This window comes from Macaca thibetana, chromosome 5 (assembly GCF_024542745.1).
Source record: "Macaca thibetana thibetana isolate TM-01 chromosome 5, ASM2454274v1, whole genome shotgun sequence".
NCBI classification, from domain to species: Eukaryota; Metazoa; Chordata; class Mammalia; order Primates; family Cercopithecidae; genus Macaca; species Macaca thibetana.
Genome location: NC_065582.1, coordinates 169,026,113 through 169,048,204, shown reverse-complemented (window position 1 = coordinate 169,048,204; position 22,092 = coordinate 169,026,113). Strand labels below are relative to the sequence as shown.

Sequence of the window (22,092 nt, the reverse complement as noted above, 5' to 3'; positions counted from 1 at the left end):
AGTTTGAGGAGACTGGAACATCCAAGAGGAGATGTCTTTTAGCAGTTGTATATATGAATCTGAAACTTAGAAAATAGCTGAGCTAGCTCATAGATGATAAACGAGGTTGTCAGGTTTTTTTTTTTTTTTTTTGGAGATGATAATTAGGCAGGATGAAGATTAGACATTTTTTTTTTTTTTTTGAGGCAACCCTCTGTCACCCAGGCTGGAGCACCGTGGCATGATCTCAGCTCACTGCAACCTCCGCCTCCTGTGTTCAAGCCATTCTCGTGCCTCAGCCTCCCAAGTAGCTGGGACCACAGGTGTGCACCACCACACTAATTTTTGTGTTTTTAGTAGAGATGAAGTTTTGCCATGTTGATCAGGCTGGCCCCAAATTCCTGGCCTCAAGTGATCTACCCGCCATGGCCTCCCCAAGTGCTGGGATTACAGGTGTGAGCTGTTGCGCCTGGCTGAAGTTGTCAATTTTAAAATCCTGCCTCTACCATTTACTATCTGTGATAGCTGTAAGAGGGACAGTATGCCCTACACAAAGCCCTGAGAAAGCAAACATTTAAGGGATGGGGAGAAGATATTACTAATGCTGAATATTTTGTCTTCATTTTAGAATGATGGTGAAACATTGCAGAAATGTCTTATTTTATGCTATGAACTGTTGAAGCAGATGTCCATTTCAACAGGCTTAAGTGCAACCATGAATGGAATCATCGAATCTTTGGTATGTTGATGGCCTCTTGGGCTTTATTTTAGTCCACTCCTTTCTTATTTTATAAGTAATATGTTCTTTAGAAATCAAAATAATGAAAAGATTACTGTCTTAAATATCTAAGTATAAATGATAAATATATATATATAGCAGTTACTTCATATTGTGAGGATTAAATAAGATAATGCCTGTAAAGGACCTGATATATAAGTTACAGTCTCTTAAAGATTTGAAAAAATGATTTTATACTGGAAAGAGATACCGAATATCTTCATTTTTTGAATAGTAAGAGAGGAGATACTGAAACATACCAGGAATATTTAAGTACTGGAATCGTGCTATGTAATGAGACTGAGACAATCATATTTTATGCCCTGGGAAAGGAATTTATTTATTATATTTAAAGGGCTTTTAAAATAACCCTTTGTAGGTAGTTCCCATAGGGACACAAGTACTGTAAGACTCTAGAACATTACTTTCTGATAAGGAATATAGTGCAAAGCATATGTAACTTTACATGTTTTAGTAACCACATTAAAAAAAAAAAGGATAATTTTAGTATGTTGAATATATCCAACTGTATTATTTGGATATATCCAGTATATCCAAAATATTAATCATTTCATTATTTACTCGTAAAACTGTTGCAATATTTTACATTCTGTTTTGCATACTAAGTCTTAGCACATCTTAAACTGGACTAGTCACATTTCAGGTGTTCAGTAGCCACATGAGGCTAATGGCCACAGTATTAGTGCACTGTTTTGTTGTTGTTTTTGATAGTACTACTCATTCTAAGCAAATTCTGTATGTAGCCAGGTTCTTACAGAAGTCTCTTAAAATTGTATTTACTTGGTACTAGTGAGAAATAGCCAATGAATATAATCTGAAGTCTAATTCCTTGGGTTGTCATGAGTTCCTGAATGTAGTAAAGAAAACCAGTTTTAATAGTTCAGAGCTTCTGGAGAAGTACTGTTTTGTACTCAACCATTAGAATTTAGCTTTATTTTTAGAAAAGCAGTTATCTTTAGTGAAAAGTGATGCTTAGTTTGTACTTGGGTATTTTATGTCTGGTCCTACAAAATTGAAGTAGTAAATATGAAGACTGTATATATGTGGGAAAGGATATACAGTGTTATGTGAAGAAGAAACACAAAATTGAATGGTCACAATGATTTTAAGTGTATAAAAATCCGTGGTTAAAGACTGAAAGAGATTAGAGGAATATAAAAGATATTTGGATAAAAGTTGTATTTTTATGAAGTTACTGTGTTTTAAATAAAAGATTTAATAAATTATTCATTGGGAAAATCCAAATTATTCATTGAGCAAATATTTACTGAACATCTGTTACATACTAAGTGCTGGGAATAAAGTATACATGGTATACAAAATAGATACAGATTGCCCATGTTGATCTGGTCTAGTGAGAGGAGCATCAATTAAGTAAAGAAATAAGTGAAAGTTTGTGCTATTAGTGCTTGCTATGAAGAAGAGCTATATGGCCATATGTGAACTTATAATAACAGGATTTGACCTATTTATGGAAGGTGACCCTGATCTGATATTTGAGTAGACATTATATGAAAAAGGAAGAGAAGACTGTTTAATATGGTAGCTGCCAGCCACACATGGCTTTTAAAAACTAGTCCAAAATGAGATATGCTGTAAGGATTAACAACATGTTGGGGGTTGAGCGTGGTGGTTCACACCTGTAATCTTAGTACATTGGGAGGCCAAGGCGGGCGGATGGCTTGAGCTCAGGAGTTTGAGACCAGCCTGGGCAACATGGTGAAACCCCATCTCTACAAAAAAATAGAAAAATTAGCCAAATGTGGTGACTCGGGCCTGTGCTCTAGTACATTGGGAGGCCAAGGCGGGCGGATGGCTTGAGCTCAGGAGTTTGAGACCAGCCTGGGCAACATGGTGAAACCCCATCTCTACAAAAAAAAATAGAAAAATCAGCCAAATGTGGTGACTCGGGCCTGTGCTCTCAGCAACTTGGGAGGCTGAAGTGGGAGGATCACTTGAGCGTAGGAGGCTAAGGTTGCAGTGAGCCGAGATTGTGCCACTGCACTCCAGCCTGGGTGACAGTGTGAGACCTTGTCTCATAAAAAAGAAAAGAAAAGAAAAAACCATGTTGGGTTTCAAAGACTAGTACAAAGAACAGAAGGTAAGTTATCTTGTTAATAGTATTTACATTGATTAAATACTACAGATACAATATTTTGGTGATATTGAGTTAATAAATATATTAAAACTAGTTTCACTTTTTTTTTTTTTTTTTAATGTGGCTACTAGAAAATTTAACATGACATATGTGGTTCCCATTTGTGGCTTCTATTATATTTCTGTTGGATAGCATTGAATCCAAACCAGACTAGTTGAACAAAGTGAGCAAGAGGTAGCATGGTATAAGAAGACTGGAAAAGAAACTACACAATAGGGAATAGTATATATCATGTTAAGGAGTGTTTTATCTTGTTCTGTGAGCATTGGGAAGCCGTTGAGTCCCTTTTAGCAGGTGGAGGGGAGGTATCTCATGATCAGACCCTATTTCAGGAGGTCACTCTGGCTTTATTGTTCTGTTTTAGCAATTTAATACTTACCTTTTCTTTAAAAGTGAAAAATGACATCTTTGAGGTAATAGACAATAGGGAAATGAAGTAGATCTATGAAATTATATGGAAAATTTCTGATTCATTTTAGATTCTTCCTGGAATAATAAGTGTTCATCCTGTTGTAAGAAACCTGGCTGTTTTATGCTTGGGATGCTGTGGACTACAGAATCAGGATTTTGCAAGTAAACACTTCGTATTACTATTGCAGGTAGGATTTATCTTGTGACAAATCTCAATTGTATTTTCTGAAATACTCTGTGGTGATAATGCTAATACTCTGAATTTATCTATTCTGGTGCTTATTGATGATGATGATTATTATGGATAATCTTTGGAGATGCAATACTTTTATCTTTTGTTTTCTTATTAAAATGTGTTTGTAGAAAAAGATGAAACGCCAATTATTTAAGATATGCTTTTAATTATTCACATAGCAAATACTTATGGAGTGCATATTATATGCCAGCAACTGTTCTAGACTTAGAAAAATAAAGTAGGTAGATAGTGAATAAAACAAGATAAAACGTGTTGTCTTAATGGAGCTTACATTCTAGAAGGGGAAACACACAGTGAAAAATATGTATACAATGTATCAGATAGAGAAAAATAAAGCAGAGAAGGGGACTAAGCAGTGGGAAGGAGGAGAGGGAACTGTTTGGTTGAGAAAGACCTCACTAATAAGTTGACATTTGAGCAAATACCAGAAGGAAGCACAAGAGTGAACCACCTGGTTATCTGGATTTCCAAGGAGAGGCAAGAGCAAGGGAAGAGGCCCTGGGGTGTAGGACTTTGGGTGTGTTCAAGGAACAAGAGAACATATGGCTAGGAAAGATTGAGCAAAGGGAAGAATAATAGGAAAGGGTTTGCTGGCAGCACGATGTCCATGTCTTCTGGAACCTTATAGACTGTAAAGATGTCAGCTTTCACTATAAATGAGATGGAAAGGAATTGGAGGGCTTTGAGTAGGGGATTGTTATGATCTGACTGGGCATAAAGTGGTGTAGACCAGGGAGGGGTTGGCAAACCTTTTGTGTATAGGGCCAGAGAGTGAATATTTTTAGATTTTTGCAGGCCATATGATCTGTCTGAACTACTCAGCTCTGCTTTTGTAGTGTGAAGACAGCTGTAGATAATACATGAATGAATTAGTATGGCTGTAGTCCAGTAAAACTTTATGGACACTGAAATTTGAATTTCATATAATTTTCACATGTAATAAATTTTTTTTTAACCAGTTGAAAATGCAAAACTTCCTAACTTGCAGGCTATGCAAAAACAGGTGGTTGAATGGATTTGAGCTGTTTGCAGATCCTTAGTATTAAATAGGGGTATAAGCATGGAAGCAGGGATACTACTAATAAGGAGGGTATTTGATAATCTAGGAAAGCGAAGGTGATGGTTTGGATGAGGGTTGTGGTTGTTGAGGTTGTGAGCAGGATGGTAATCTAAGTTTGAAAATTTAAGTCTAGGATTTGCTAATGAATCTGATGTGATATGTGACAGAAAGGTAGAGGATAATTTAAAGATTTGCCCCAGAATAACTGGATGGATGAAGTTGACTTTTCCTATGATGGGGAATGCAGAGGAGCAGGTTTTATGGCAGATAGGATGAAATAAGGAGTTCAGTATTGGGCATGATAAGTTTACAGTTTAAGTTACAAGTGGATATATTGAATAGGCATTTATATGTGAGTTTGGAGTATAGGGGAGAGGTCCAAGATGGTGAAATGGAAGTCTTTATTCTTTTGATAGTATCTGATAGTACGCAATGCTTAGAGATAGGATGTTGCCTGAGGAATGAGTATAGATTAAATGAGTGTAGGGTCAACTTTGTAGGACCCTAAGCCTCAGATAAAAGTAGGGGAGATGAAGAGGAACCAGTAGTGGCTAAGGTGAATTGGACAATAGAAGAGGAATGGTGTAATTTCCTGGAAAGCAAGTGAAGGTAATATTTTAAAGATGATAGAATGACCCAGCTGTCCAGTGTTGCTTCATAATGGACCATTCTGGATTCCTAATGGACCATTTCTGGCAATCAGGAAGTTTCTTGAAGTTTCTTTAAAAGTTTTGAAAAATTGAGCCATTTTTCTTAATTCATTATTTACAGGTGATTTTTATTTGTTTTAAAAGCCAAGTTACAGAGCCAAGTTATTTTACCAATTACCTAAATTTAATTACACTAAAGAATATAGTAAACTGGCACACGCCTGTAATCCCACCACTTTGGGTGGCTGAGGCGGGTGGATCATGAGGTCAGGAATTCAAGACCAGCTTGACCAATGTGGTGAAACCCCCATCTCTACTAAAAATACAAAAATTAGCTGGGCATGGTGGTGCATGCCTGTAATCCCAGCTACTTAGGAGGCTGAGGCAGGAGAATCGCTTGAACCCAGGAGGCGGAGGTTGCAGTGAGCCGAGATTGCGCCATTGCACTCCAGCCTGGGCAATAGGGTGAGACTCCGTCTCAAAAAAAAAAAAAAAAAAAAAAAAAAATATATATATATATATATATATACATTTATAATATAAATACTGAGCTCTGTATTTTTTTCATGGCTTTGAAATTTGGTGGACATTTTTAAACTTAAGATAGACTCATACAAAGTGCTGTGTTTTGTGGTTTACCTCTTTTCATAAAGGAGTCCAGTTGAAAACTGAATTTACTATTAATGAATTCTAAATTCATTGAGCTAATGAGAGAAAAATGAAACTTGATAACCTGGAAGAATACTGTTCTAATGAATGCCTTTCATTGCTTAGAATATAATGTTTTTCTCTTGACAGATGGGCTAGAACACTTTCAACATAATTGAACAGTTTTTCTGGATCTTAAAAAAATAAAATCATAGTTGAGGGCATTGTTGATTCTTTTTTAAATAAAAGGAACAAATAATATAATTCAGCCTGACTCCAATTCCAGAAATTTTTATTGACTGTGAAGATTAACTTTTTCTTAAAGTATATAGCTCTCAAATGTTACGGTTCAAATAAGTAAAAATAATGTGTTTTTTTTTTAATTGAAATTTTAACTGTATCTTTGAAAAGTGATGTTTTCTTTAGACTTGACACTGTCATTGAAATTTGACTTAAGAAAAAAATAAGATACATATTAATTTTATGTAAACAGAATTAAAACGCTTTACTGAATTTACTTTTTTTGGTGGGGAATATCTTGATTTAGGTTTTGCAAATTGATGATGTCACAATAAAAATAAGTGCTTTAAAGGCAATCTTTGACCAACTGATGATGTTTGGGATTGAACCATTTAAAACTAAAAAAATCAAAACACTTCATTGTGAAGGTACAGAAATAAACAGTGATGATGAGCAAGAATCAAAAGAAGTTGAAGAGACTGCTACAGCTAAGAATGTTCTGAAACTCCTGTCTGATTTCTTAGATAGTGAGGTAAGAAATAATCCAGTCCTGTGATTATGAAATGTCATTTTCAGCATGTATTTGTTTATTTTTTAAAAAAATTTATTATACTTTAAGTCCTGTGATACATGTGCAGAACATGCACATTTGTTACATAGGTATACATGTGCCATGGTGGTTTGCTGCACCCATCAGCCCATCTACATTTGGTATTTCTCCTAGTGCTATCCCTCCCCTAACCCCCTATCCCCTGACAGGTCCCAGTGTGTGATGTTCCCCTCCCCTATGCTCTTTATATCTTATTTTTCCTACTGGATTTTAAATTTAGATAGACATTTTTTATTTTACTTTTTAAATATCTTAATTAAATCCTAACTTTCACTATCATACCTAATTTCTCACTATCAAATTGTATGTGCAAAGAAATGAAGTATAAACAAAAATGAAGTGATTATTATTTATTAGTGGGGGTTGTTATTTTTTATTTCTTTACATTGTATTTGTGATATAGAGACTTCTAAGATTTATCCCCAAGAGTTTTAAGAAATAGTTTAGAATAATTTTATATTGGGTGGATAGAAGATGTAAGATAGGGTATGGGATTAGATCTCTTTTAAGTACTCTTGAACTACTATTTTTATAGCACACATGTAAACCAACTGATTAAAAATTTTTTATACTGATTGTAGTTTTTCATTGAGGTGGAAGTGATATAACAAAACTTAACAATTTTTTTTTTTTGAGATAGAACCTTGCTCTGTCATCAGGCTGGAGCGCAGTGGTGTGATCATAGTTCACTGCCCCCTCACTTGCTGGGTTCAAGCAATCCTCCTGAATAGCTGGAACTATAGGCATGTGCCACCATGCCCGCTGATTTTTAAATTTTTTGTAGAGACAGGGTCTCGCTCTGTTGCCCAGGCTGGTCTTGAACTCCTGGCCTCAAGCAATCCTCCTGCCTTAGCCTCCCAGAGTGCTGGGATTGCAAGTGTGAGCCCTCGTGCCTGGCCCAAACTAACACTGTTAATGTGAACAATTCATTGGCATTTAGTACATTCAAAATGAAAGGCAACTACCACCTCTATCATCTAATTTAAAACCTTTGAATCATCCCAAAATGAATACTCATTAAGCAGTTGCTCCTCATTCCCACTTCTGCCAGCCCTGACAGCAACCAATCCGCAGTCTGTTTCTATGGATTTAACTATTCTGGATATTTTGTATAAATGGAATCACACAATGTGTGACCTCTGTTTGGCTTTTTAAACTTAGCATAACATTTTTGAGATTCATCCACATGGTATCTTGCTTGTATCAGTACTTCATTCCTTTTTGTAGCTGAATACTCCATTTTATGTATATATGGTGATTTGTTTATACATTCATCCACTGAAGGACAGTTGGGATGTTTCTGCCTTTTGGCTATTGTGAATAGTGCTGCTTACTATGAATATGGTGTGTATGTGTATTTATTTGAGTACCTGTTTCAATTCTTTTGGGTATCTGTATACCTAGGAATTGGGTTGCCGAGTCATTTAACTTTTGGAGAACTTGGCAAAGTTGTTTTCCACAGTGACTGAACCATTTTAAATTTCCACCTGCAGTGTAGAAGGTTTGCCATTTCTCCATATCCTTGTTGACACTTAGGTTCCATTTTTAAAAAATGATAGCTATCCTAGTATATATGAAGTGCTACTTCATTGTGGTTTTGATTTGCATTTCCTTAATGACTAGTGTTGTTGAGTATCTTTTCATCTGCCTCTTGGCCATTTGTGTATTTTGTTTGGATAAATGTCTGTTCAAGTCCTTTGCCCATTTTTAATTTGGGTTGGTTGTCTTTATAGAGTTCTTTATGTAGTTTGGGTGGTAGATTTTTATCAGGTATAATTTGTAACTTTTATTCTATAGGTTGTCTTTTTACTTTCTTGTTAATATACTTAGATGTATTAAACATTTTTAATTTTGGACATACACTCATTTTTTTCTTTCGTTGCTTCTGCTTTTGGTGTCCTATCTAAGAATCCATTCTAAGTCCAAGTCATGAAGATTTATCCCTGTTTTCTTTTGAGAATTTTCTGGCTTTAGCTTTTATATTTAGGCTGTTGATGCATTTTCAGTTAATATTTGTATATGGTCTAAGGTCCAGCTTCATTGTTTTGCCTGTGTACATCCAGTTTTCTTTTCCTTTGTCTTCTCTAGACTTGTTTTGTTTACTCTTTCTACGAATGCCTTCTGCTTCAACATCTTCTGTTCACAGTCTATCCATTATTCAGACAAATTGCCACTCCTACCTATGGAGCTTTTGCTTATAGATAGGCACCACCCTCTAATATCAGGGGCCAGGGTTTTCTATGTCTTAGAAACGCTAAGCATTTAAATATATGTTTTGCTTTTTATTTTCCAACAGTTTTAAAAGGCCTTTGGTTCTTCTAAAAAAATTTAAGATAATTGAATTTTTCATGGCTAGACTAAGCATTTATCTAGTCTCCTAGTCTTTTAGATTTGTCTAACATTGTTAGTCTAGCTGTGAAGAAAGTCTTTTTATGTGCCTTTAAAGAATTGGTAATAACTTGAATGGTTTTTGGATGGTTCATGTAAAAATACTGTAGGACAGGCTACATTGAGAAGCTTAAAAAGGAGATACAAATAAATTTCTTCTAATGAATGTCATCTTTGTTAGGTATCTGAACTTAGGACTGGAGCTGCGGAAGGACTAGCCAAGCTGATGTTCTCTGGGCTTCTGGTCAGCAGCAGGATTCTTTCTCGTCTTATTTTGTTGTGGTACAATCCTGTGACTGAAGAGGATGTTCGACTTCGACATTGCCTCGGCGTGTTCTTCCCCATTTTTGCTTATGCAAGCAGGTATTGAGTCATACTGATAAATCAAAAATCTGACTTGACATCAAATTCAGGTCCCCCATGAATTATATCTATAATATTTTGTTGTTGATACTTTTTCTATCTTTAGTAGATAAATGACAAGAATGATACAGATTTTATCTGTCTGAATTTTTGGCTCTTTCCTAGATGAAAATGCACTTTATCTTGATGAGTGAATTTCATATATAGTAGTTTTGAATTTCATACATAATAGTTTTTGGAGTCATGCTTTTCTCTCATCAAATAATGTTCTGTCAACATACTTTGAATTTGTTTCTCAACAGGACTAATCAGGAATGCTTTGAAGAAGCTTTTCTTCCAACCCTGCAAACACTGGCCAATGCCCCTGCATCTTCTCCTTTAGCTGAAATTGATATCACAAATGTTGCTGAGTTACTTGTAGATTTGACAAGACCAAGTGGATTAAATCCTCAGACCAAGACTTCCCAAGATTATCAGGTGAGTGATTTTAGTAACTGCACACAGATCACTGTTTTGGTAAAATAATCTCTCTCAAAGATCCCTTGAAATACTGAGAACTGCATTTTGGTCTTTAGACTTCTGTCTCAAGCATTTACCACAAAGCATGAAAAAACAAGACCTTGGGAAATGTGGAGAAATCATACAAAAACAGAAGTAATCAATGCTAACATTTTTGCTACTGAAAAGAAATTACTAAAAATTTACCACCCACACCATGCCCACTTAGTACTGACTGTTAATCTGAAATAATAACCTATGTTATCTAGGACTCACTGAGTCTTCAAATGTTGGCTTACCTGCTATGCTTCTGGCACAAAGAAGGAGAATTCAAAGACTAGAATTCACTTCAAATTGTTTTGGCTTTTAATTCAAAGAAGATAAACCAACTGCACACTGACTCACAGACTGAACTTAAGCTGGGTTGTTTTAATCCTTTAATGGCATTTGGTCAAACTTGTTACTACTTTTGAAATTTAATGTATTAGTGATTTCAGATGCTAACAGATTAAGTTGAAAGTGTTACTCTATTTGATATTTAGTGATAGGCTACTCTGTTCAAGTCTTATGTCTTATATTATTGGTAAGATAAGATTACAAAGGATATTAGGCAGAATTAGGTAAGGGTCAGTAATAGAGCTATTAAGCACTTTACGACTTGAGACAAAGGCAAGAGTCATGTGGTAGGAATGATGAGTACAGCGTTAGTTTTAAAACTCATTGACCAAAATTCAGTTAGGCCTTGTTGGTATTTGGTGAGTGGTTTGGGTAGAGGAAGGATGTTTTAGTAAAGGTGATATATGTAGATGGTTATGCAAATGTTGGAGAACTGTAGAAAGATGACTTTGGCTAAGGATCCTGAATAGGACTGTTAGGGCAGAACATTGGGGGTAGATTATAGATTGCTTTAAAGGTCAATGTAGGGAATTTGGAGTTGGCCTTATTTGCAGTGGGTGATTATGCAGGGCTTATGATGAGAATGGGTTAATGTCCTGAAAACCACTTAGAAAGATTAATTTGGTGGTCAGTGATGGTTATATGAGATGAACTGGTGAGCGGAAAGAAAATAATATTAAGAAAGCAGTTGAAAAATCTGTATAATTCGCTTGTAGAAAAAGTACTAGAAAGTAATAGTAGAAAGTAGAAAGAATAGAAATTGACCTAATAAAGAACTATGGGTACAAGAATCTAAAAGAAAGAGCTTGAGAGGCAAGGGAGATGGAGGAGTCCAGGCAAACTCTTAAGTATGTGTAACAGCAGACTTCAAAGGAGCTGTTGCCATAGTGTAATTGGGGAGTACTCTCGTGATCAGCATCCTGGAAGATTGAGGAAGGTAGACTGGGGCATGGCACTAAGTTCAACTACTGCTATGCAAGCAAAGACCCCAGCCAATCCCATAGGGAGTTCCAGAACTGGGATGTTCCTTTGAGTTGTCCAGAATGGAGGCAAGCTGAGACATTGTACCTGTGCATTGGCCAGTCATTGGATTTGGACAAATCTTTGGGAGAAGAGGTATGATCTTGGACAAGGCCCACCAAAGTCCACCTTCGTCAGCCTGGATCAGTACTGCATCTGGGAACTTTTACCCTCCAAAACATGCTGCAACTGGAGGATGAGTGCTTCTTTCCTAAAGGGAGTGGAACTGGGCCCTATATTACAGCATCCACTACAAGAAGTCAAGAAGGGGAGCTTATTTTGGGGGTAGAGGGGATGTTAAATTTAGTTTTAGACATTTTATATTTGGGATTATGACAAGACAATTAGTTGGAAATATTTGTTAGATGTGTAAGACTATATAATAATCATAATCATTTTCATTTTACAGAGAATTTTTTCTTAATTTTTTAGGCCTTAACAGTACATGACAATTTGGCTATGAAAATTTGCAATGAGATCTTAACAAGTCCATGCTCACCAGAAATTCGAGTCTATACAAAAGCCTTGAGTTCTTTAGAACTCAGTAGCCATCTTGCAAAAGATCTTCTGGTTCTATTGAATGAGATTCTGGAGGTAAAGTAGTTTCTAATTACTCTGATTTAGTTTGTGTTTATATTTATACATGTAGAATTTACATGGTTGTATTAGATTATACATATGTTAGCATATTGCGACTTATTTGAAATATTTGCTTCATAAATTTCATATACTTTAGTGTTTTTAAACAACTTGATATGTATTGGTACTATTTTCAAAGAAGATTAGGGAATGTGGTATTTACAAAATATTAATAATGTTTTCTTTTATAGCAAGTAAAAGATAGGACGTGTCTGAGAGCTTTGGAGAAAATCAAGATTCAGTTAGAAAAAGGAAATAAAGAATTTGGTGACCAAGCTGAAGCAGCACAGGATGCCAGCTTGACTACAACTACTTTTCAAAACGAAGATGGTAATGACATACTGACCAGAATCTTTATAAGATTCTGTGTTTTTCATCTTTACTGAGACATATTTTTTTCTCCTCTAACATGTTTGGTTGGACATCAGAAATGAATGAAAATATTTTTCTAATCTCTTGGGAAACAGCATTACTGATAAATGTTTATTCTACTTTTCAAGTGTTTTTTGACATGCATTTCTCAACATATGACCATCTTTTTAGGAGTTTTGATTCTTTTCCAACATTCAAATTTTCGAAAGGGTGATTTATAACTTTTCACTAGCTGTTAGAAGGACTTTGTCATTTCAGTTTCATAAAAACTGGACTTAAAAAGACAATTTAAAATATTTCATGAGGCTATCTTATTTATATTGTTGTATTATTCCCTTTAATAGAAAAGAATAAAGAAGTATATATGACTCCTCTCAGAGGTGTAAAAGCAACCCAAGCATCAAAATCTACTCAGCTAAAGACTAACAGAGGTAGTGTATGGATTGACCATCTTTATGATAAAAGTTTTAAATGTTATCTTCCAATGAAAAATACTTGTTTTGCAAGTTTTCTTATCTTTGTTTTCCTTAGGGATAAAGATTTTTTAAAAATGTCTTTGGTATCCTTTCTTTTTAATTCTTTCAGTGGATGTCAGTTTTTGCCTTGTGTCTAAAGACTATAAAATCAGTGTTGCTCTAGGTGCTTTTGATTGAAAGAAGTATGCTGCAAAACATCATATTACAAAAGATAATTTGGGTTAAATATTTGGTTAAATGATGGTTTTATATTAGTTATTTGTGTTCTGTCCTTCATATAACTAAGCATTTTTTAAAAATCCCTGTAGAATTTTTTCTGGGCTTTGTTTTCCTTCTATTCCCATCTTATTTCATATTTTCCCAACTTATTTCCCAAGGGCTATCCAACAATAGGGGATCTGCTGGCACAGTAAATGCTGACTACTAGGGGATCACTTGGAAAAAAATCTGAAATTCAAGATCTTTTTATTGTTTTATTATTTCCTCATTACAAAAGCAATGCATGCTTATTACAGAAGAATCAGAAAGTACATCCAGGCAAACTACTATAAGGAACACTAATAATCCCACCCATGAGCCAACCTTGATTTTAACTTTAGAAATCTATTTTTTAAGGCCCTTTTCGATGCAGATTTAATTTTTTCTAAAATGGAGTCTGGAATATTGTTTTGTAACCAGTAAATTATTTAAATACCGATTGCTGCTATTGTTCCAAATTAGTCCCATATTGTTGGATGTTTTCTTGGGGATAAATCCATTAGTAAAAGCAGGTAAGGAGTAGAAAAAAGTGCCACATGAATGGAGTAGAGTATATAATTTTCAAACAGACTGTCACATTGAACAGTTTGGTTTTGATCAGATTTTTTTTTGTGGTATATCACACCATGAGAACACCATCCTTTTTAATACACCAAACTTCATGTATTCATACTGTTTTATTTCTTATAAATGAGAAACATCACAAGCCAAACTTTGTCTTACTCCTTGACCTTGTAAATTTCTAGTAAGTAGAATCTTATAATCCCTAGTATATAAAGGTTCTGGTTTTTACATTGAAATATATTTTAGAACACATATTTGAATTGGTCATGTATATGTTATTTTACAAGAAGCCATTATTACCTTACTGATTAATGTTCTATTTGTTTTATCACCTTCCAAGAAAAACAAAAAATTCTGTTTCTTTAGCACCTGTTTATGCACCTAACCTACCTTTCTAACCCTTAATTTTCATGAGTGTCTCCACAGACTTTGTGCTATAGCAATAATATAGGTACTTCATTATAACACATTTTTCATATACTCTGTCCTCAAATACATTGAACTAAAATTTGCCTTCTTTTAACTTGCTTGAAATTTCCTTATTTTCCCTTACTCATTTAGTGCTTACAAAATAAATTAAGTTTTAATCTTGCTTGGGTTCCTTTTTCTGTGGTAGTGGTAACTAGTACCAAGATGGCTAGAATAAGTAGGAGATACATGTGTTGAAAGGATTGTTGTGTTGAAAACAAAGGATGTAGTTAGCCTAGAAACTAGATTAAAAACAACAAGCAACTGATAATAAATTCTGATAATGAATTATACTATCTTCAAGGACAGAGAAAAGTGACAGTTTCAGCTAGGACAAACAGGAGGCGTCAGACTGCTGAGGCCGACTCTGAAAGGTATGCCATGCATGTCTAGAATATATAGAGGCCTATCTTCACTTTTTATTTCTAGAAGTAGAAAAAAACTATAATTTTCTTGTGAATGAGAGAAAATACTATAACAAGATAGTGAAAACTATAAATGGCTGTCTTGGGTATATAGTCTAAAATTCCATTATCAAGAGCATTTGACTTCTTATGGCATGTTTGCTTTTGCCAATTAGTTGGCATGGTCTTTAGTGCTATCTTTAATATGTTGTTTCAATTTCTAATTACATGATGTGACTCCTCTTTGATCTTCAGTTAGCAACTCTTGATTTTGATAATATTTGGGTTCTCTACACTTAATGATAGAATAATTCTGTCTATAATTTGGGTATATTGTGTAGTAGAGTGTTTATTTTTGGCTTTTTGTCAATGAAGCCACTGTTAGAGCTGAAAGTTGGTAGCTGTCTTGTATTCATTGGCAAAATTGTATTGTGTGTATTTTCAGTACATAGTTTCACACTATCTTGATTAAATTTAATCAAGAGGGGGAACTTATTTTTTACTGTGTTTTCGGAATTTATTGCTTAAATCAAGAGAATTTATTTTTTTTCTCACTTCTTGAGTTTCAAAGAAATCTTTTTTGGACAGTTATGGTCCTTGTTTAATTACAAGCTTCATTACAAGTCTGTGGCTTTTTTCCTGTATAACACCAGGTTCCATTATAGTATATAAAATCATTAGCTAGGTTTTCCATGATTCACTTTGCTGGATAGCCAAGTCAGTGTTTTTTGACATTGTTTGATTTTAGTTTTAAGCTAAGTCAATGGAATCAGGCTATCAATTACACACTGATAGAATGTGAGTCAGAAACAAAAAAGTTTTATTTATAAATAAACTGGTTTTAAAGCTTGTATCTAAATTCGTGTATTTTCAACATCTATTTAGTGATCATGAAGTTCCAGAACCAGAATCAGAAATGAAGATGAGACTACCAAGACGAGCCAAAACAGCAGCACTAGAAAAAAGTAAACTTAATTTTGCACAATTTCTCAATGAAGATGTAAGTTAGGAAAGACGATGGAGGTGGAATCCTTTAAGATTATGTCCAGTTATTTGCTTTAATAAAGTTACCCTTGTCAAAATCAGAACAAACCTGACGTCTTTCTGAAGATTTTCTGCTGTGCGCTTCCACGTTACTTTGGCCTGTATTAAAGCATTAGGACAGCGTCAGTTATTATAGTCCAGAAAAAATCTGCATCACACAGATTTATCAGAATTTGAGGTGGGCCTAGGAATCTCGTTTTTAAATACTCTCCAGGTGATTCTTATGAACTCTTTATGTTTAAAATCATGTCATTATGGAAACTTTCAACTGTGACTAGCTAGTAACTTGCATTTGAGAAGCTTATGACTTAGATGGGCAGAATCAACAAAGATGAAACCGCCTGAGGACATATTTAACAAGTAACATGTCAAGGGAAAATGAAGGAAGTACCACAAATTGGCTAGGAGGAGCTTACCACCAGTGAGGAAGACCAGTATAACGTTCAACAGTTACTTTGACAATCTTATTTTGTGATTCCTACAGTGAAAACATTTTTGATGATGCTGTCTGCCTGGGAAATCTCTCTTCCTAAAGTATTTGCATATGGGAGTCCTTGTTTGTGAATGTTTCCTGGGTTAGGGAGGTGTCAACATAAATGTATATTAACCATGAAGCTGCTTTCTATATTTTTGGCATAATAAAATAATATTTACTGTGGATAATAATTCTAGTGGGAAAATAATGTGACAGGAAGTTCTCTTTATATATGCTACCAATTTATGAGTACTATGTCAATTTCATTTCTTGTCTTTTGAAATTGACACTTGACCTGACTTATGAAACTTGTACTGTATGAAACTGGTCCTCTTCTGTAATACCCAACAAAACACCTTTTCTCTTTATTATTCAGAAATGTCCTAACATGGATCTGTTTAAATAATTGTGCTTTTTTAGGCTTATTTACTAGAGGCCATTTACTTAAAGTGAAATTTTAAGATGGAGCTAAAGTAAGATCACTGGTTTTTAGAACCAAATTGCTACACATTTGTGCCTCATAGAACTTATAAAAGGAGTCAAAGTTACAAAGCAAGATAGTTATTAAGCAAAAGGAAAAAATGGTAATGATAGAAAGTCAGTTAAAAATAGATGATAGTTCTTCATTCTGTTTGTTGGCTCTGTGTTCTCCTGTGCTTCAAATTCCTTATGCATTGTTATTTTAAAGATAATTTGCAGGAGGTTGGGAGAAGGACTGAAAAGGTACATTAAGTGTGCTGTAAGGAAAAGTCTTAGAAACATAATAAACTAAAATCCCATTCACACATGGCCAGGCTATCCAAAAAGAAAGAAGCCATGTTCTCATGCGGTTCACCATACCAAAGTTTGCTTTCTGTGGCATGGGAAAAACAAATTTAAGCACCAAACCTTTAGTATTCTGAGTATTCAGTTTTTAGACACAGTCATGTAGCCATTGCTGAAACTGTGCTTTGCACTATTACAGTTAAAGGTAGGGAATGTCCTTTTGAAAGTCATCCCTTTAAAATAAAAGGCTAAGGTACAATAAAACAGATGTAAATCCATTTACCATTTTTTCATTCAAAACTGGTAACTTACAGAAACCACACAGTATTCTTCTCTACCAAGAGGCACAGATTTGCTAAACAGTAAACATGCAATTGTGCCATTGCTCTTAAAGCCCACAGACTTACAGGTTTAAAATACAGAGATAGAACTGATCAGCTCACATTCTCCTGTGAACGGAAACATGCTACTTGACAAAAAGCTATGGTCAACTTGTTTTCTTCTGTACATATATAACTTTGAAGGAGATTTACTTCTAAGAGATACCTTTGCCTTTTCTTTCACCAATGTGCTTCGAGGTAGTTGGTGTCCACCTGTTTCCTGTTTTGACAACTGCTCATGGGCCAGGTCATCACAAATCTTTACAATACTAGCTCTATAAATCACAATGTGTTATATATTAAAACTTTGTGCACAGAAATAAAACTGGGGACAATTACGTATTTAAACTTAGGGCATAAAAAATTCACATAATACCATTAAAAAGAGAAACATCGAAATCTGTTTATACTACAAAATTCCACAATGATCTGATGTAAAACATGTAAAAAACATACAAAGAATATAATCAAAATGATTAATGCTAATGATTTAATATAAAGACAAATCACAGGACTAGAAATACTTCAAGATCAATTGATAAATGCTTATTGTTCACAAGGAATATTGACATACAAAATAAAGATAGTGCAAGAAGAACTGCAATCTATTTCTCTTCACTTTTGAGATTTTGGTTATGAACTGTACAGCTCGCTAGAGATGCTGTTGTCAAATTCAGATTCCATTCAATGGGACGATTAAGGCACATCTTAACGGGGCTCAAAGGGCAACTTGCTGTATTCCCATCAGACACATTCAGTTTCTCATCAGTTTTCATTTGTAGCATGCTGGAAGAAAAAGTGTAAGGCATTTTAGTTTTACTTTAATTTCCAAGTAATTATCAACCTTGCAAAAGAACATGTAGTTGTTGTGTTTGGACCTCTAAACTTCAGCATACATAAAGCATTTATCCTGAAAATACAACAGTTTTCTCTCCCACCTACTTATTGAACTAAATACAATGAATAATGCCATGTAAACTGTAACTTGAGAAGTCACGTATGACTGAAAAAGTAACACTGCATATATGGATTACATCAGTATACATCAGAAAAGATATTATTTAACCTTGTAAGCCTGGCAGGATTTAACCCTTTTAACTTGCCCTTTTGTGGATCAGGATGAGAGCCACTTTGAGGAAAAAAAGGGATCAACATTTGTTGCCTGTTCTAGCCACCTTCACATGTATTGTCTCATTTGAATTTCGCAAAAGCCAGGTAAGGTTGGTATGCTTATCCTCACAGTAAACAATAAAATCAAGACTCCTCAGAGTTAAGTACAAATATGCCTGAGGTCATACAGTCACCTGCCTGGAACTGGAATACAGCCCTTTCTCTTTTCCTTATGCTTGTCTACTAGCTCTCTAATGAGGCTGGAAAATCATCAGGAATTACACTTACGGCCAGCTCATCAGAGCAGCATGCGGCATCCACAGGATACTTATTCTGGTTGTCTATTTCAAATAATTTTTTACATTAATGGGAAAGTTGGCTTATTTGGATTTATATTAGGTTGGTCAGATCTCTTCAACATTATTCTTTAATGTTCTGGACTGGTGTCTTATTCCATAAGTTCATGAGGACAGTTCCGTCTGTTCCTAAATTTTCCCACGTAGGGAACCTTCCTTACCACTCTGCTTAACCAAACCTTTACTCATGCCTAATCCAATCTCACATCTCTCAACGTGCTCTCAGTAAAACATTGGATAGTGAACTATTGGGTTCTCCACTATTGTTTCATGTCTAATAGTCTGATAACCCCCTCTAGATCAGAAGGAAAGGATGCTAACATTTTTTCTGTGAAGATATGCACAGTGCTAAATACATAGTAATTACTCAAAAATTCAGTAAACATTTATAAAAAGCCTGTTGTGAAACATCTGAGGCAGAGTGCTACTCTTCAGATTCACAGACACGTGACACTCAAAAGGGGAGCTAGTCCACTCTTCGTGTAATGAATATGCCATCCCTAGTTTTAAGTATTACTTACAGTCCACATATTCAGGTGTGAATCCTTATGTTTATAAACTATTCAGCTCTCTAATTCACTTGACATTTAACTATGGTTAGTTAATTTGAACTATATCACTCCTAAGCTTTCTCCAACTGTAGCTCTACAAATCTTCCTATTAGCAATGAGGTTCAGTGTCTCATATTTAAGTGACTTGGTAGAGTTGGGAAATGGGAGCATCCAGACTCCAGTAGATCCCTCCCTGCAACCTCAACCAACCAACCCATACGCCATTCAATAAGCCAAATCCGTGATATCCTGTTTTACCACCACTAACATATCTAACTGCATTCTCCCCAAACAGTCCCAGTCCCAGAGAATACAGTTTCAATTTGTATAGATTAGATACTAGACAAAATGACAAACTACCAGGTAGCTTAGTATGCATCAAAAGTAGTAAACCGCTTTTTTGAAAAGCTAAAACGGATGTGATTAAAAAATAACATATTTAAAGTATATGTGACAAATGAAAGAGATCCAAAATACAATATTTTCATGCATATTAGAAATCATAACTGGATTTTGAAAAAAATTTACATTAATTATTATTAAAATGTCCTCAGGGACTTCATTTTTGTTTTTCAAGTTAGCAAAACTCAGATAAAGCCATTTCCTTTCTCCAAGGACTGCTAGTCTTCATATTTGCATTGCTTGTATTTTCAAAGCAAAAGTTTGATGTACACCTTTTTGAGAAACTCTAAGGCAAGCTATAAAAACACAATTATATTAAGATAGATTGGTAGGCAAGTATAGTAAGTATTAAACTCCAAAAAAGAAAATGAAGGCATAGAACAAATAATCATGGTCATAAATAAAAACAAATTTTGTTTTGTTTGCTGTTTGTTTGACTAAGGAGTTTTCATCACAGAAGAATACTTTAATAACTGATTTAATAATACTTTAATAATACTTTAATAACATGATTTTCCTTTTCAAAAACATAAGGCAGTTTTCTTAGGTAACTTTTCTAGAATGGTATACTATAAATTTGGGTACACAGATCCTACAGGTGCACAAAACTATACTTATGTATGGGGAGAAAATGTCAGTTTTGAAGAAAAACTAAATTTACTGATATACAGCTTGACATTTAATTAATATATACTTAAAAAACAATGGATATGCAAAGTTTGGGCAGTACTGCTCTATAGAATTCTTAGAATACAGCTATCTTAGGAAATGCTGGAACCAGAGGCGTTAGAACATTACAGCTAGAAAGTACCTTTCTAGATGTTTGTCTTTTGAGACAGAGTCTTGCTCTGTGGCCCAGGTTGGAGTGCAGTGGCACCATCATGGCTCACTGCAGCCTCCAACTCCTGCACTCAAGCAATCCATCTGCCTCAGCCTCCTGAATAGCTGAGACTACAAGTGTGTGCCATCACACCCAAATAATTTTTAAATTTTTTTGAAGAGACAGGGTCTTGCTGTGTTTTCCAGGCTAGTCTCAAATTCCTGGCCTCAAGCAATCCTGCCTCAGCCTCCCAAAACACTGGGATTACAGGTGTGAGCCACAACACTTGGCCAGATTTTAGTTTTTTAAGAGAGTAGGAAAATAAACTGCCCCTTTTTCGGGTCTTCTAAAACCAGATGTATGTGAACTAACATAAGAACCTGGTTCTCTGATTATTGCTTAATCAAGACTTTTCAATTCCATTTTCAACACCAGAGTCAATGAAATTATTTAACATTTATTGAATACCTCAGAAAGTGCTTTCGTGATATAAAGATGAGGAGGACACAGTGCTTTCAAAGAGTATGCAATATAGAGGATTTAAAAAAAATACTCCTTTATATTTGGAAATTCATACACATCTGTACAAAGTGAAAAATAAATGTTCTCAACTTTTGATGCCATTTTGGTACAGTTTTTTGTCTTTTGCATTTTTAAAATAGATAATACATTTGCAAAATTAAAAACATCAATCAGCGTGTAATCCCAGCACTATGGGAGGCTGAGGTGGGTGGACTGGTTGAGCCCAGGAGTCTGAGACCAGCCTGGGCAACATGGCAAAACCCTATCTCTATAAAGAATACAAATATTAGTCCCAGCTACTTAGGAGGCTGAGGTGGGAGGATTGCTTGAGCCTGGGAGGTCGAGGCTGCAGCACGCTGAGATTGTGCCATTGCACTCCAGCATGGGCAACAGAGTGAGACCCTGTCTCACGAAAAAAAAAAAAAAAAAAAAAAAAAAAAAAAAAAAAAAAATCAGTCAGTGAAAAATGTCATATAATGGGAAGAAGTCTATCAGTGCTTCTAGCCCCTCTTCTGGGGCAACTATTGTTACCATTTTATTGTCTATTCTTCAGATAGTCCCCTCACATTGAAATATGTAGGTATCTGTGTTTCAACTCTCTCCCTGTACACAATTCTACCATTCTATATACTGTTCTGTATCTTGCTTTAAAATATATATTTTGGATACTGTTTCATATTTGTAAAATGAATACTCAAGTCTTTTAACAGCTACACAGAATTCTACTTTATGGCTAAATCATAATTGATTTTATCAGTCCTCAATTGACAGAATTTTTGGCTGTTTTAATCTATTGCATAAAATAGCAATGATGCATTGAATATTTTGCATGTGTTCAAGTATATCTATAGAGTTGATGAGGAGTAGAAAAGCTGAGTCAAAAGGTGCTTTTACATTTTTGATATTATCAAAGTGCTCTTCGGAGACTGTACCATTTTACACTTTGATCAACAATGTGTGAAAAGGTCTTTCATTCCTCTTACTCTAACCAATAATGTATAATAAAACTT

At 34.9% G+C, this 22,092-nt stretch overlaps 2 protein-coding genes across 6 annotated transcripts in view; one reads left to right on the top strand and one right to left on the bottom strand.

Annotated features, from left to right (window-relative positions):
- The window catches only part of NCAPG (non-SMC condensin I complex subunit G), a 32,977-nt gene extending 17,228 nt beyond the window's left edge, over positions 1–15,749 (top strand). The window contains exons 12-21 of one of the 2 annotated variants that reach the window (XM_050791963.1): positions 608–718; positions 3,416–3,535; positions 6,509–6,733; positions 9,381–9,562; positions 9,865–10,039; positions 11,909–12,070; positions 12,307–12,445; positions 12,832–12,918; positions 14,558–14,627; positions 15,543–15,749. In XM_050791963.1, the coding sequence (XP_050647920.1) occupies positions 608–718; positions 3,416–3,535; positions 6,509–6,733; positions 9,381–9,562; positions 9,865–10,039; positions 11,909–12,070; positions 12,307–12,445; positions 12,832–12,918; positions 14,558–14,627; positions 15,543–15,666 (1,395 nt within the window). In that variant the 3' untranslated portion in view covers positions 15,667–15,749. Of the gene's footprint in view, positions 1–607; positions 719–3,415; positions 3,536–6,508; positions 6,734–9,380; positions 9,563–9,864; positions 10,040–11,908; positions 12,071–12,306; positions 12,446–12,828; positions 12,919–14,557; positions 14,628–15,542 lie in introns of both variants that reach the window. The other variant, XM_050791962.1, reaches the window with a different exon arrangement.
- LCORL (ligand dependent nuclear receptor corepressor like) overlaps positions 13,424–22,092 on the bottom strand; it is a 296,483-nt gene continuing 287,814 nt past the window's right edge. For all 4 annotated transcript variants that reach the window (XM_050791942.1, XM_050791959.1, XM_050791952.1 and 1 more), the window contains one exon: positions 13,424–18,107. In XM_050791942.1, the coding sequence (XP_050647899.1) occupies positions 18,094–18,107 (14 nt within the window). In that variant the 3' untranslated portion in view covers positions 13,424–18,093. The remainder of the gene's footprint in view (positions 18,108–22,092) is intronic.